Source organism: Aquarana catesbeiana, linkage group LG06 (genome assembly GCF_042186555.1).
Source record: "Aquarana catesbeiana isolate 2022-GZ linkage group LG06, ASM4218655v1, whole genome shotgun sequence".
In the NCBI taxonomy this organism is placed as follows: Eukaryota; Metazoa; Chordata; class Amphibia; order Anura; family Ranidae; genus Aquarana; species Aquarana catesbeiana.
Window position 1 is genome coordinate 375342263 of NC_133329.1, and position 16331 is coordinate 375358593.

At 41.5% G+C, this 16331-nt stretch overlaps 1 protein-coding gene across 2 annotated transcripts in view; it reads right to left on the minus strand.

The window, feature by feature from the left end:
* The window catches only part of ARHGAP15 (Rho GTPase activating protein 15), a 911406-nt gene that overhangs the window by 738187 nt on the left and 156888 nt on the right, over positions 1–16331 (minus strand). For both annotated transcript variants that reach the window (XM_073634231.1, XM_073634232.1), the window contains exon 6: positions 8660–8744. In XM_073634231.1, the coding sequence (XP_073490332.1) occupies positions 8660–8744 (85 nt within the window). The remainder of the gene's footprint in view (positions 1–8659; positions 8745–16331) is intronic.

Sequence of the window (16331 nt, forward strand, 5' to 3'; positions counted from 1 at the left end):
ATATTTCCGATGGAACCAATTCCTATCAGGAAAACCGATCGTCTGTATGCTGTTCCGACGGACCAAAAACGACGCATGCTCTGAAGCAAGTATGAGACGGAAGCTATTGGCTACTGGCTATGGAACGTCCTTTTTCTAGTCCCATCGTACGTGTTGTACGTCACCGCGTTCTGGACGGTCAGACTTTGGTTTGACCGTGTGTAGGCAAGACCGCTTGAATGGAATTCCGTTGGAGTTCCGTCGGAGAAGCCTTCGGAGTTTATTCCACCGGCAAAACCGGTCGTGTGTACGCGGCTTTAGGGTAAAACAAATCTAAATGCCTAAGCCCCATTTTGCAACTTGAAATGTGTTAATAAAACCGTACATATCATCACAACTACTTTGTGCATCCAGACTGATTATACCTTGTTTTTGTCAGGACAAATTGTGTTGGTAAGTGATAATGGATATCTCCTGATTTTTTTTTTTTTTTTATTATTATCAAAGGACAACTGGTCCAAACTAGTAAATAAAATATTTTTTAAAAATGTAACCGTATATTTATTGCTACTACCATAACCTACCACCAAAGAACAACCCAAAATATTTTTTTCTGCTCCTGACGATCGCAGCAATACCACATATGTGTATGTTAGTTGTTGTTTGTACCCGTAGTACAGTCCAGAAACAATAGTGCGCATTTTGTTTTGTTTTTTATCCTACCTAAAACACACTGACACCGATACTGATTAAAAATCCTGTCCAAAAAAATACTGACCCTGACTTTTGACCCTGACCCTGACCTTGGTCTTTAACCCTGACCTTGGTCTAAACACTAGCCCTGGCACTGACATAGATCAAACCTTTATCTAAGCATTTTCTTCTTTTTTTTTTTACATTTTTTTTTTTTCTTAATATTATTATTTTTATTTTTTTTCTTACACATACTTTTTTCTCTCTCTCTGCAAGGACAGAGAAAGATACAATGTATCAGAGACAGAAAACACAGAAAACACCGGGGGCGGGCTTCACAGTGACTGATCACTGTGATAGCCAATCAGACTATCACAATGATCAGGTGACCCGGAATCAGACATTTCAGGTCTCGATCGTTAAAACGGGTCCGCTCCCAGCACAAAGGAAGATACGCAAATATGCGGCCCCACGGGAAAAAAGCCTAGTCCAGTGGGGCTGCATATTTGTGTTACATTAGCACCAAAGGGTTTATCTGAATGCCTTATTAGGACTCAGAGATTGAATCCTGTCATGCTTTATCACTGCTGTGTGATTCAAAAGACGTTTGTCTGGAAGAGAGAGATGATAGGTATAGTACATCATCAGAGGTTATTATAATGTAAACAGCCATCCTTGAACTAGAGATGCTAATATTTTTAGCACTGCCACGATATTTGGAGCATGGGGATGAGTAGGGAAAGGGGTGGCAGAGAAGCCATCAAGCATATAGGGCAACCATTCTCAACCAGGGTTCCTCCAGAGATTGTTAGGGGTTCCAGGAGCAATGGCTGTTTGACTTTCCATTTGATAGTGCTTCATGGTTCCAGGGTCAACGCCACTTGGCAGAGTCAACAGTACGACACCAAGGATCTTTTTAGTAAGGGCGTCATTTTGAAGAAGCATTGAAGAAGCATTGAAGAAGCATTCTTCTACTGACCTCCACTAACCCTTTCTTGACCCTTAATGAATTGGTTTTAGAAAGGGTTTCCTTAGACCCTATCATTTTTTCAAGGGTTCCTCTAGGGTAAGATGGTTGAGAAAGGCTGGTATAGGGTGTTATTGAATGGGTACATAAATGACATCACGTACTTTGAGACACACCTGTTATTGGAAGGGGGTGGGACAGTGACCAGTGTATCTATGCAAATGGTTGTACTGTCAGAAGGGTTACTTAAGCCGACCATAGACAGTTCGAATCTCGGCCGAGTTCAGCAGGAACCAGCCGAGATTCAAACCATGTATGGGCAGGCTGATTGTATCCACGTAGATCCATCGATTGACTTGGGTACAACCAGCATGTTGGATTTTTAGGATGCTATTATTGCCAGAAGTTATAGCCACTAGCACTAATCACTGTGTTCTTCTGCCAGGGAGGGCTTAAAAGCGGAAGTGACGCAAAGACGCTAGAAGCTCCGTCCTAGGCGATTCGTCATTAAGACGTCATCTGTAGTGCAACACCTATAGGGGAGCATTGTAAAAAGCACCAGCACAAAGGCATACACGATTGAAGAGCACCTGTCACTTTTTACAATAAAGACTTTGTGTTTACATAAAAGAACTGTGATATCAATTTGTTCACTAAAGCACCAGTCACTTTATTATGATTGCACTTATGTCACAAAATGTATATGTATTTATATTAATCAATTTGATAGAACACTAGCTGTGTTTAAAGCACCAGTCATCTTATATTTTATAATTCATTTGCACTAAGGACTGTTAATTTATTTATTTTGTCACATATAAGTCAGTGGTTGGAGTGCATTAGTGGAGCACTCAGACTTCTGGCATTGGATTGTTTTTTAAGAACAGTGCCACACCTACTGCTTCAATCTATTACATACTTCATGCTCCATTTAGGTGGTTGTATTATTAGGGGCAGCAGTTCCATTTACTATTTACCATTAAATTCTAGCCATCTGTGCGGGACCACCCACAACGTCTTTTCATAATCACTGTGGAACCTAAGGAGTTTATCCTCTACATTGTGTAAAAAGGATGTTTGATCCTGTCTTCTCTGATCCTCCCCTTCTTCCACAGTCCCCATCTATCTCTTGATAGTACAGAGCCTTGGGGCACTCTGCACATGCTCAGTTTGGTGTGTATTGCTAGAACATTTTATTTTTTTTGGGAGAGAGCATGTTGTCAGAACAGGGCCAATCAGTACTGTCCAGACAGAGAGCCAGGGGTCCTGCAACCTCATAGGACAGTCCGAGGAGAATAAAAACTCCTAATACAAGCTTTAACCAGAGACTGATAGAAGTCACAAGCCTGCTTTATACTGCTGATGAGAAAAGGTATTTAGCAGTTTATATTTACTAAAACAATTGCATTCCCATGTTCTGTGTATTGTGGGAGATCATATATAGTGAATGCCGGGTGCTGGGTTTAGTAACACTTTAAAAGTGTTATCTGGAGGTCAACTTTATTTGTTTGTGAAGTCCACCCAAATCTGCTAGTGAATCTAACACTACCCTCTCCCCGGATTGACAAGGCTACTGATCAAAGGTGTCTCCATTGCCCCTCCTTCCTGAGTGGAGACAATCTAATGCCCCGTACACACGGTCGGACATTGATCGGACATTCTGACAACAAAATCCATTGATTTTTTACGACGGATGTTGGCTCAAACTTGTCTTGCATACACACAAAGTTGTCGGAAAATCCGATTGTTCTAAACGCGGTGACGTAAAACACGTACATCGGGACTATAAACGGGGCAGTAGCCAATAGCTTTCATCTCTTAATTTATTCTAAGCATGTGTAGCACTTTGTGCGTCAGATTTGTGTACACACGATCGGAATTTCCGACAACGGATTTTGTTGTCGGAAAATTTTATAGCAAGCTCTCAAACTTTGTGTGTCGGAAATTCCCAAGGAAAATGTGTGATGGAGCCCACACACGGTCAGAATTTCCAACAACAAGGTCCTATCACACATTTTCCATCGGAAAATCCAACCGTGTGTACAGGGCATTAGACAGGAAGTGTGTTACTGGCCGGATCACCAATTGAAAATAAAGGAAACAAAGCCTAAAATAGACTCTAATGGGGCCACCATATTTAAGGATGGGTACACTGCAATATTTTACAAGTTGGGTTTAATACTATTTACTTACAAATTCTATTACTTTTTTGCCTGAAGATGGGCTTTGAAAAAATGTATTTGATGCTAGGACCACTTTAAAGTATGGTGGGTCCCACCCAGCTTTGGGTAGTCATGAAGTCTTGGGTAGCCTTTATAGTAAGGCTCTGGTAGAAGCATCTTTTCTGTTTTTATGGTATCATCTTCCTATTGATTAGCCCTCAACTGTCACAGTTGTCTGTACTTGTCTGTACTTATTAAAAATACATTGTACTTTCCTCATAATGGTTGACCTGTAATATCAAGCTTCACCGGCAACCACACCAAAGGTGAAATTGGATAAGAAAAGGTGTGAATTGGCAAGAATTGTTGACCCTTCCCATATGTCCCCCTCTAATAAGATGCATTGGGGTTGATTTACTGAAATTGGAGAGTGCAAAATCTGGTGCAGCTGTGCATGGTAGCCAATCAGCTTCAGGGGCGGCCCAGTTATTAAGGGCACATGGGCGCTGCCCCCCTGTCTATCGCCGCCTCCCCTGTCCATGCATCCATCCCATTTTAGGACACCGGCGCATGAATTCCAATGAGGAGGGCTGTTTTTTTTTTTGAAGCACGGATTAGAGCCAGAGGCTCTAATAGGCTTCAATATAGGGTGGGCTCAGGTCGCAGAGAGGGCGCTCCGATCTCACCCAGGTGTGTTACAACAGCAAATGAATATTCGCTGTTGTAACACTGATCCTCCTCCCGGCCAATCAGGTAGCAGGTTTTGACACCGGTCACCCGATTGGCTGAAAGGACAGGTGATCCTATTTGACGCCTAGGAGGAGGAGGGGAGGAGCTGGAAGCCGCCTTGGAGGAGAGGACTCGGAGCGGAGCTGTTGCACCATGCTGCCTGCCATGATGGGGTAAGTGCCTGACCAACCGGAAAACAGCGGGGCGTGGGGTGGGTGCCGTTTGGGGTGGGTGGTTGCTTGCCGCCCGCCCCTCCCAAAAAAACCCCCCACCAGCCACCACTGATCAGCTTCTAACTTCAGCTTGTTTAATTAGGCTTTGACAAAAAACCTGGAAGTTGATTGGTTCCTATGCAAAGCTGCACCAGATTTAGCACTCTCCAGTTTTAGTAAATCAGCCCCATTGCACACTAACTTCCCAGTGACTTAAAAATCATTACAGCTCCAACATTTGAAACCTTTCAGATTTGCTTGCAAAGCAACTTCTGTGTCGAGTCCACAGAAGCAGCAAAGGCTTCGCTGATGTTCATTTCAACAGAAGCTCCGCTCTGACAACGCGTCCTCCTCTCCCCCTTTTCGTGTCAGTGACAAATAACGAAATATCATTTTCTTTTCTGCTTTGTTTTTCATCTTTTCTTCTTTTATTAGAAAGAGATCCGTTATGACAGATACTCTTGGCAGCAGGGACTAAAGTGATCTTTGTCACCTGCCAAAAGAGGACATGGCTTATTCTAAGTGACTTCAGCTTATAAAACCACCTTCCCGGGCAGCCGTCATGCCAATAAGGTATGGCAGGTCTCATCCAGCCTTGGGTAGCCTTCACAATAGGGCTCTGTCACAAGCGTCTCCGCTCTTGCTACGTTATCATCCTCTCACTGACTGGCTCTCCCTTTTCTGCCACGCAGAGGTTTGTAAACTTTAACAGCATTATATTTAAGGCTATGAGGGTACATGGTAGATTTGTCTAAACAACTTACTCGTCACATCTCGGAAAGTGATGATCAATAGCCTTACCTCCGGCAGAAAGGGAGAAAAAAAAGTACAAAGTGGATTTTGCAGTTGATGCTGAGGCTAGGAATTGCATCAGCTACAGCTGATATAATCTAAAGAGATACTTTGCAAAGCCAGTTTTATAGATATTTTTTTTTTGTTAAAGGGCCAGTCCATACAAGATTGATAGTTTGTTTTAACATGGATGCTGGAAGGCTAAGCAATTTACTGGCTTGTTATATTTCTTGGTAAGTGCAGTGGTGAGATTGGCCCTTTGGTGTACCTAGATCTGTTACCTGGTCCAATTACCACAATCTGCACTGAATAAATAAAACATTAAAAACAAAAAGTGAGACCCCCTTAATAATGATATACTAGAACAGGGATATGCAATTAGCGGACCTCCAGCTGTTGCAGAACTACAAGTCCCATGAGGCATTGCAAGACTCTGACAGCCACAAGCATGACACCCAGAGGCAGAGGCATGATGGGACGTGTAGTTTTGCAACAGCTGGAGGCCTGCTAATTGCATATCCCTGGCCTAGAGCCTTTAAGAGGTGTGAGAGCCTGGTCTTTTTTTCAACCTGCTAGTGTGTAATCAAAACTGTAATTTCAAGTTTGAGTGAGAGATCCTTTAAGGCACTCGCACAGTGGGGGAGATTTACTAAAACTGGTGCACTCAGAATCTGGTGCAGCTGTGCATGGTAGCCAATCAGCTTCTAAGTTCAGCTAATTGCATATCCCTGTACTAGAGCCTCTAATGCTGTGTACACACGGGCAGACTTTTCGGCGACTTTTCCGACGGACTTTCAATGGAGTTACGACGGATTTTCGACGGACTTTCTAATGAACAGACTTGCCTACACACGATCACAACAAAGTCCGAAGGATTCGTGCATGATGACGTACGACCGGACTAAAATAAGGAAGTTGATAGCCAGTAGCCAATAGCTGCCCTAGCGTTGTTTTTTGTCCGTCGGACTAGCATACAGAGGAGCGGATTTTTTGACCGGACTCGAGTCCGTCAGAAAGATTTGAAGCATGTTCCAAATCTAAAGTCCGTAAGATTTTCGACAGAAAAAGTCTGCTGTAGGTCCGATGGAGCCCACACACGGTCGGATTGTCGGATGGATTCGTTCCATCGGACCAGTCCGGTCAAAAAGTCCGCCTGTGTGTACACGGCATTAGAGGTATGAGAGTCTGGTCTTTTTTTCAACCTTGTAGTGTGTAATCAAAACTGTAATTTCAAGTTTGAGTGAGAGATCCTTTAAGGCACTCACACAGTGGGGGAGATTTACTAAAACTGGTAAACTCGAAATCTGGTGCAGCTGTGCATGGTAGCCAATCAGCTTCTAAGTCCAGCTTGTTCAATTAAGTTTTGGCAATAAAACCTGGAAATTGATCGGTTTCTATGCACAGCTGCACCAGATTTCGCTCTCTCCAGTTTTAGTAAAAGTGTTTGGTATGATCTAGTAAGAGTATAATGAGATAGTGTAGTGTGAACAGAAAACTCCCTTGCTTGGGCATCTTAAAAAACCATTGAGGTGTGAGAGAATCAAATTTAAAAGTGTGAAGACTGGTTGTTTTGAAATTCCACCCTTTTTTTACGGTTCAAATGTCCGTAAAAACATTACACGTTTCAAGGATCTCAAATGCCCTCTTCCTTGGGGATATATTATAGTAAAAATATATCTGAAATACTTACAGAAAGTATAAAGACTATGAAAAGCTAATATATAAATGTAAAAAAAGAGAGCGGCACTCACGGGTCTTGAGAGGTGAATGCAGAGTGAAGATTTTATTTTGACGTTTCGATGAGGCGCAAGCTCATCTTCCTCAGGATGAGCTTGTGTCTTGTCAAAACATCTACATAAAATCTTCACTGTGCGGTCACCTCTCAAGACCAGTGAGTGCCGCTCTCTCTTTTGGATTATATGTACTACAGTTTTTGCTGCACGCCGGGTCCATTTTTTATCTCTGATGTGCTGTGGCAACCACTGGATAATATAAAAGCTAATATATATACATATATATATATATATATATATATATATATATATATATATATATATATATATATATATATATATATATATTATTTTTTCTTGGGCTTGAGATCACCTGCTTGTAAAAGTAAGCAACGTTTATTGGTTATTTTGGTGTTTCCCTCAAAACAGGCAAACACAAATAGCTTTCATCAGAAAAAGTAAAGCAAACAATTCATATTCCTGGTATCAAGAAAACCATGCAACAGGCTCACCACCAGACTCTCAGGCCCACACTGGGTTTAGGGTTCCCACTTGTCTGAGAGTACGGCAAAGGCCTCAGGGGTTCATCAACAAATACTTCAGTTGCTAGCAGCTTGTGAACCATTCCCTTCTGCGTCACTGAGACAGGTGCGGAATCCATCCTGCTCCTTTTCAAGACTCCCTTGCATGTGGCTTAATGATTTCAGGACCAGAGACCTTATACTCAGGGTTTGGAGGTAGTAATTACTCAACAAAGGGGTACCGGATGGGACTTTAGGGGTACCAAATTGACTAATAAAAGAAAATGTTGTAAAATATACATACACAAAGTATATATTTTACAACATTTCCTTTTATTAATCAATCTGGCACCACTAAAGTCTAAAGTCCGGTTTCCCCTTGTTGAATAATAACAGTCTAATAGGGATGAGATACCATTTATGACGCATATTTGAATTTAGCAACAAGCAGGGTTTGGAGGTTCTTCCCTCCCCAAACTCTTCAAATCTCCAAAATTCTGGGTCCTTAATAAGGACTTATTAATCTGGAGGGTAATGAAAGCTAGTCCTCGTTAGCTGAACTATCCTGGAACACCTCACCCTGCAAGGGTGAGAACCCCTGAGTACTCAACAATATCTTCAAACTGTCCAGCTTAAAGAGACCACAACTCAAATACTGGGGAAATAAAATACATTCCCGGTGTCCTGTACAATATATACAGTATATATATTGGGTATCTACCAAACCGGCTGGAACTAGCTATACTAAATATTGTATGTGGTGTTTTATACTGTTGTTTGATAGGCCTGTTTAAAGACTTATTGAAGCCCTCATGTGACTAACCTATAGTCTAATGGATTGTAACTGGTGAAGCTTCCACAAACTACTCACCAAGCTCGTGGTCAGGTCTTTGGCATCCTTGTAGAATTCAAGTTTCTGCTCAGAAAGAACAACATAGGATGGGACCCAGTTTTTCCTATATAGGAAACATAAGTGTATTATTCATTTTTAATTAGTGAAGTGCTTAAAGAGTTTGTGAAGGAAAATATATAAGCAATCTTAGTAGATGATAGACTATGTAATAAAAAGGCTTATATACAGTAGAAATAACAAATAAGCCACCAAAATATTCTGTATATAGAGTACTAGTCATGGACTGACATGATGAAAATCCGTCCAGTGATAGGAGTGAAGAGGTCTTGCAGCATCAAACCAGGCAGAGAAAAGCTTAAAGTGAAACTTTGCCCATAACAACTTGATCAGCTTTAAGGGCACTTTCACACTGAGGCAGTAGGGTCGTCAGTAGCAAAGCGCCACTTTACCATCGCAGCGCTTTTCAGCCGCAAGCAGGGCGCTTTTAACCCCCCGCTAGCGGCCGAAGAAAGGGTTAAAAATGCCCGTGTAGCGCCGCTGCCGAATCGCTTTGCAGGCACTTCGGCGGCACTGGCCATTGATTTCAATGGGCAGGGGCGCTTTAAGAGCGGTGTATACATCGCTCTTAAAGCGCCCCAAAGATGCTACTTGCAGGACTTTTTAAGATTTCCCGCAAGCGCACCGCGCCAGTGTGAAAGCACTCGGGCTTTCACATAGGAGAGGCGCTTTACAGGCACTTTGCAGGCGCTATTAGTGTGAAAGTAGCCTGAGTGGCTCTGATTTTCGACACAGTGCCAAGAACAATAAACAACTGCGGCAGGATGACACAAAGCGTTACTCGATTTGAAACAGTATAGGCACTTATTTTTTAAAATTTTACATAGCTATACCTGCAAAAAGGGCCAGCCTAAAGTAATCTATCAGAACATTTTTTTCTGACTAAAGTTCCATTTTAACTGTCATGACAAGATAAAAATAGAAGAAAGGGTGCAAGCAATCTCAGGGCACCGGAAGAAGACTGTTGTTTAATGCCAAGTCAGCCCCTTCTCCACCACCCCTGACAAAGGCATCTGTTTCTTTTTTGTTTGCAGAGGCTGCAACAAGAAACTGCAATTCACACAGAAGGTCACATTTACTAGCGCCTAGTAATACAAACATCTCAATTTGAATGTTTTAGTATTAATTACTCAAGGGGCTAATTTAAAGAAAAGCGACCACTAGAAAAAACATGGAGGCTGCCATGCTAAGCTCAGCCTTCTAAAGGCTAGCTGCCTGGCTATCATAATGCCCCTTTTTGAAGCCGCAGACCTACAAGTGTGTAGATAAAGACTTTATATTTTTTCCAACTTTACATCTACATGTTTGTTCCAAGGAGGTGATTCTGAAGGGAGGTCAGAAACACAGCCAATTATCTAGCATTTTTACAAGGAATATCAGGCTGCACTTCCATATATAGCCGGTTTACTTTGAAATCAGAGCAAAGCATAATTACAGTATTTGCTGCTGTCTATATCAGTTGATGGTCATTACTTCCTCCTATAAGTTCTGTCCCTTTTATCAATGATTTCATAAAAGACATAGAACATTATTATACCAGGACATACATACAGTGCATCCGGAAAGTATTCACAGCTCTTCACTTTTTCCACATTTTGTTAAGTTGCAGCCTTATTCCATAATGGATTTAATTCATTATTTTCCACAAAATACCCCATAATGACAATGTGAAAGAAGTTTGTTGGAAATCTTTGCAAATTTATTAAAAATAAAAAACGAAAAAAAAAAACACATGTACATAAATATTCACAGCCTTTGCCATGACACTCAAAATTGATCTCAGGTACATCCTGTTTCCACTGATCATCCTTGAGATGTTTCTACAACTTGATTGGAGTCCACCTGTGGTAAATTCAGTTGATTGGACATGATTTGGGAAGGCACACACCTGTCTATATAAGGGCCCACAGTTAACAGTGCATGTCAGAGCACAAACCAAGCCATTAAGACCTCGGAGGCTCGAAGTATCGAGGCACAGATCTGGGGAAGGGTACAGAAAAATTTCTGTAGCATTGAAGGTCCCAATCCTGTGGCCTCCAACATCCGTAAATGGAAGACGTTTGGAACCACCAGGACTCTTCCTAGGCCACCAAGCCAAAGTGAGCGATTGGGGGAGAAGGGCCTTAGACAGGGAGGTGACCAAGAACCTGATGGTCACTCTGACAGAACTCCAAGAAGAACAACCTCTCTGCAGCACTCCACCAATCAGGCCTGTACGGTAGATTGGCCAGATAGGAGCCACTCCTCGATAAAAGGTAATAGACAGCCCGTCTGGAGTTTGTTAAAAGGCACCGGAAGGACTCTCAGACCATGAGAAACAAAATTCTCTGGTCTGATCAAACAAAGATTGAGCTCTTTGGCTTGAATGGCAAGCGTCATGTCTGGAGAAAACCAGGCACCATTCATCACCTGGCCAATACCATCCCTACAGTGAAGCATGGTGGTGGCATCATCATGCTTTGGGAATGTTTGTCAGTGGTAGGAACTGGGAGACTAGTAAGGATCGAGGAAAAGATGAATGCAGCAATGTACAGAAACATCCTTGATGAATACCTGCTCCAGAGCACTCTGGACCTCAGACTGGGGCGAAGGTTCATCTTTCAACTGGACAATGACCCTAAGCACACAGCCCAGATAACAAATAAGCAGCTATGGGGCAACTCTGTGAATGTCCTTGAGTGGCCCAGCCAAAAACTGATTGGACATCTCTGGAGAGATCTGAAAATGGCTGTGCACCAACGCCTCCCATCCAACCTGATGGAGCTTGAGAGGTCCTACAAAGAAGAATGGGAGAAACTGGCCAAAAATAGGTGTGCCAAGCTTGTAGCATCATACTCAAAAAGACTTGAGGCTGTAATTGGTGCCAAAGGTGCTTCAACAAAGTATTGAGCAAAGACTGTGATTACTTATCTATATGTGATTTTTTTTTTCATTTTTTATCTTTAATACATTTCCAAAGATTTCAAACAAACTTCTTTCATGTTGTCATCATTGCTTGTAGAGTTTTGAGGAAAATAATTAATTTAATCAATTTTGGAATAAGGCTGTAACATAACAAAATGTGGAAAAAGTGAAGCGCTGTGAATACTTTCCGGAAGCACTGTATAAGACAATTGTAGGAAATGGTGTTGATAACTTCTTTCAGAAGGACTTTATGCATGTATCTCCCACTTGTACTCAGTCAAGGAATAATATACATAGGAATGTGTTGCTGTCCATGGTGCTGAAACATTGCACACTAATAAACTGCAATATTACTAACTGTAATCTCACTTGGAATACATTCTTTGGCAATGGAACAAGTTCGTTACTACAAGACAGTCACTCTTATTTTAAATAGCAGTTTAACCCTTCAGTATATCAGAGTCTCCAAATTCTGGGCACGGGAAAACTAGTTAGATCCTCCAAGGATTGCACCAAATTCAAAACTCAAATGTGAAAGACTTGGATTTGTTTTCATTTTTTTTAACGACTCACTGCATAAATGAGTACCAAAACCATGTCGCTAAATCCTAACAAATTATCTAACATCACGAGCGACATAAAGCAAAATATGTTGGATACAGCAGGCGTAACATTAGGGAAACCAGATGCTAGCATTTAAATTAAGGTGGACCTTCAGTCATTTTTTTCATCTTTTCATCTATTAAATCTTCTGCCCTTGTTGTTTTAACTTTGGATAGTAAAACATTTTTTTTCTGCCAGTAAATACCTTATACAGCCCACTTCTTGTTTCTTGTCTGGTAGAAAGCCTAGGCTTATGACATCATGCACAGCTCTCTCTGTTTGCCAGGAAGGAGGGTAAATGAGAGGAGTCATAAGAGGGCAATGAGAGCTGCAGAGCTGGAGGTGTGCCTCTGTGTGTCTGTGTAAATCCAGGAAGTGAACAGGCAGCAGCTTCAGCTGCCCACAGTTAAAATGGTTGCAGCCAGACTCAGTGGATTTCTGCAGAATATTTGGCAAGTACAGAATCACAGTATATATAAAATAATATGCAAAGTGGTTGGAGGGAAGCTTCAGAATGGCAAAAGATGTTTTTATTACAAATGATGTGAGTAGACTGCAGTTCCTCTTTAAGGGAAATGTTATAAATAAAAAAAGACTGAAAAACAAACAATATTTTTCAACTTTCTGCTATAAAACATATCCAATATATATATATATATATATATATATATATATATATTTTTTTTTTTGAAAGATCGAATTTCTTCATAAATTTAGGCCAATATGTATTCTGCTACATGTCTTTGGTAAAAAAAAAAAATCCCAATAAGCGTATATTGATTGGTTTAGTGTATATGGTATATATACTGGAATTTTTATTTTTTAACATTTTTTTTTATAATAGTAAGGGCGGCGATCAGTGACTTATAGCAGAACTGCGATATTGCGTTGGACAATCTGACACTAACTAACACTTTGTGGGAACCAGTGACGCTAATACAGTGATCAGTGCTAAAAATATGCACTGTCACTGTACTAATGACACTGGCTGAGAAGGGGTTAAAAATCTAGAGCAATCAAAGGGTTAAATGTGTGCCTAACCAGTGTTTATGTGTGTGCTGTGAGGTGCTTTTTCTAAGGGATGTGACGGTTTTCATTCCCTTTGCAGGGAATCAGAACTCAGCCGATCCCCACTGACAGGACAGAGCTCTGCGTTGTTTACATATATAGAGCTCTCTCCTGTCTTCCTCCTCGGCGATCAGTGGGTGTCGGAGGACATCCATTGGCCAGCACCCGCTGATTGGCTTATGCTGTGTCTAATCACAGCACAGCCGGCGCCCTCCCCCCACCCGGAAATGCAGAATCATGTATATATATAAAGTATGTGATTCTACACACAGCGGTCACCCTGTAGCAGTAAATCTACAGGAGGCGCTCACTATGTAGTTAAATTTTCTGAGCCATTGACCCTTAAAGCTGAATTCCACGTTTTCTTTGCATTATTACATTGGACAATTGTAAGTATGCATTTTTTTACCTGGCTGAACCCTGTGGAAGAGGAGGATCACTATAGTAGCCACTACTATTACCGTAGTAGTGGCTACTATAGTGATGCTCCCCTTCTAAAGGGATAAGCCAGGTAAAAAAAAATGCATACTTCCAATTGTCTTCACTGTCTTCCAGGTTCCGTGTTGAGCAGCTGCTCTTCTGAATAGTAACGACAAGGGGTCACTAATTACTTGCTTGGCACAGGCGCTATTTAGAAAACGCCTTTTATTTTTCTAAGGGAATGCAAATAGGTGGATTTACTAAAGGCAAATAGACTGTACACTTTTGAAAATGCAGTTGCACTCATTTTTCTTAGTAAATGTAAATATGCTAAAGCTTCACTTTGTAAAAAATACCCAATCAGGTGCAGGGAAAAAAAATTTAAAAAAATTACTTGCACATGATTGGATGATGGTAATCAGTAAAGCTTTACCACATTTTCTAAGCTCTGTGGAAAATTAGTGCAACTGCACTTGCAGAGTGCACAGTCTAGTTGCCTTTAGTAAATCTGCCCCACTTAAAAGTGGTTGTACACCCTGTACAACCACTTTTACCTACAGGTAAGCCTTAATTTAGCATCCACGGTTTAGGAGATATTTACAATAGAGCCGTGCGCCGATGTCTACAGTGCATGCACACTTTAAAAAGGGCAGATCATGCCGTTTCTAAAGGGGGTATGTCAGAAACCATGAAATCAGGCAGAGACAGAAGTACAGTTAAATCACACTTGTTTAATACTATAAGTAAAAAGAACAAACGTAGTCAAAACATAGCCAAAGTTCAGTAACCGGAATGAATAATCAGCCAAGCCAGAAGTCAGGGATCAATGTAGTGGAACAGCCAGCAGGATCTGGAGCCAGAAGGAATGTCAGCAAAGCAATTCTTGAACAGGATTGCAGAAGAAAGTTGCTGTGAAGGCAGAGATCCTCTGGACTGGACGGGTTAAGTAGGCAGGACTTACGAGCAGGATATCATCAACAGCTGAGTAACTGTGGAGAGATAGGAGCTGGCAATTAGCCGACAGCTGAGCGGCCAGCTCAGAGAAGGAAGGGCTTAACCCAGCCCTGACAGGGTCATGCCGTGACTGAAGTCACGCGACCCCGGCCAGTCACAGAGCCGGAGTTTGCGGCCCCAGAAGGAAGAGGGGTGAAGATGGATGCTCGCTGCTAGTGGGGACAGCGGTGACATCGCAGGCTTCGGTTTCAGGTAAGTGACACAAAATGGGCTATGCAGAGTAGCCCATTATGCTTTACCTTTTCAGGGAAATAAAGAGGAAGCAAAACCCATCAGGGTTTACTTCCTCTTTAACTTTACAGTCACAAAACTTGAATACAGCACATGTTTGGGAATGTCTGTTTCCATCAGAACCTTCTCACACAGGCATTATGACAGATCCTCTTTAGGACATTCCATGGTCATTAGCGCACAATGGGGTATCAATTTGATGAAGTCTGAAAGCAATCTGGTCATCATAAGAGGGATTAGTAGAGATCACTATATCTTCTGAATACAAGGATAGGACGAAGAAAAAACATCAACAGACAATATAATGAATTCTGACAACAGTAGAAAAGGTGAAAGATGGTTCCCTAGGGGAAATAAAATGAAGACGATTGAAAAAAAAAAAAAAACAATCTGCTGTTCATAATCCAGGGCATGTAATAAGTGTGTTTAGATACATTGTTTCCACCATGTGTAATGTATATCCCTTAGAAAAGTTCTTGTTTGTTAATTATGTGTCCTTATATTATTTTCTAATTAGCATGACAGTTTCCTCAGTAAATTAATAATCTGCGTGTTGAAGGCCCCAGATTTTTAGGAGGATGACAGTTAGGACAAAATGTGCCATGTTGTCTTTTTTGTCCACTAATAAAAACTAAAAAAAGGTCAAAGCTGCAATCCTTAAATAATCCACCGAATAAGGCGTTGCAGGCCGAAACATGTTAACATTCTTCTGTATACTGGACCACTTGATTTTTAATACATAAGCTCTGCAGACTATGTATGGATTCCAGAGTAGACTTTTTTTAGTACATTGTAGATGGGGCTGATAGGGACCTTGCTGGGAGACCGACACCTGCTGCATTAAGAGAATAGCCAGGAGGTAGAGCTAAGCTCAACAGTTTGGTGACAGTAATGTAAATCTAGCATTTTTATGTCCAGTTTCTATTAGGTTCAGGCCTGGATTTGTATTATGGCTATGCTGGCATTTATCAGAAGAGCTTTAGATATTTGTGGGTTGCTAAACTCGCTTATATTGTGGGAGTAAAAGAGCACAATGACTTTGTTTCTGGTCCCTAACTCCTTTCAAGAGGAAGTAAACCCTGATGGGTTTTACTTCCTCTTTTGTTCCCTGCAAATTAAAAGCATAATGGGCTAGTATGCATCGCACAGTGGAAACTTAGTGGAAGTGGAAGCTTAGTTAATGAGTAACATGGTTAACAAGCATTTTGAAAGACGAGCAACTTTTTTTTTTAAATCCTGACTCGGTTTGCGAGTGTTGTCTCGCAAAATGAGCAGAATTCAAGCTAATGGGGTGTGCAGAACCACATTTGGCCAGAGGTGCGGGGGCACTGGTGACACTCGGAACGGTTCGGAGCTGTTTGGAGCCGTTCGGAAATACTCAGAAATACTCGCA